Source organism: Etheostoma spectabile, chromosome 15 (genome assembly GCF_008692095.1).
Source record: "Etheostoma spectabile isolate EspeVRDwgs_2016 chromosome 15, UIUC_Espe_1.0, whole genome shotgun sequence".
NCBI classification, from domain to species: Eukaryota; Metazoa; Chordata; class Actinopteri; order Perciformes; family Percidae; genus Etheostoma; species Etheostoma spectabile.
In genome coordinates this window covers 34,613,532-34,614,038 of record NC_045747.1, presented here as the reverse complement: position 1 = coordinate 34,614,038, position 507 = coordinate 34,613,532, and the positions used below count along the sequence as shown (strand labels likewise).

At 57.6% G+C, this 507-nt stretch overlaps 1 protein-coding gene across 1 annotated transcript in view; it reads left to right on the top strand.

Annotated features, from left to right (window-relative positions):
- The window catches only part of LOC116703160 (keratin, type I cytoskeletal 13), a gene marked incomplete at its 5' end in the record, with an annotated part of 4,423 nt that overhangs the window by 3,461 nt on the left and 455 nt on the right, over positions 1–507 (top strand). The window contains 3 exon segments of the mRNA XM_032537800.1: positions 46–171; positions 255–329; positions 411–507. The exon segment at positions 411–507 is cut by the window's right edge and continues 52 nt beyond it. Of these exon segments, the coding sequence (XP_032393691.1) occupies positions 46–171; positions 255–329; positions 411–507 (298 nt within the window).

Below are 507 nucleotides of genomic sequence, written 5' to 3'. Positions count from 1 at the left end.
GGGGGGGGGCTGTATGTTGTGTTAATGAACAGATTGTTTGTGCAGACGGAGACACTGAACAGAGAGGTTACCACAACGACGACCACGCTGCAAACCACCCGGTCGGAGGTCACGGAGGTCAAGCGGACGCTGCAGTCGCTGCAGATCGAGCTGCAGTCCGCGCTGGGCATGGTGAGTGGCGCCGCCGAGCAGCCTCAGCAGGAAAGTCAAGTCTTGAATATCTGACGCTAACTTGAGTCGGTGCGTTTGTGCAGAAAGCGTCGCTGGAGGGAACTCTGGCCGAGACTCAGAACCGCTACGCCATGCAGCTCTCCGGGTACCAGATGCAGGTACGGTAACCAGGTAACTTCATATTTCTGCAGTCTTGGTGAAGACTTTCCCCTGTAAATCCTGTCGTTGTTGCGATCCAGGTGAGCAGTCTGGAGGAGCAGCTGTCCCACCTCCGGGCCGACCTGGAGCGCCAGGGCCAGGAGTACAAGATGCTGCTGGACATCAAGACCAGACTGG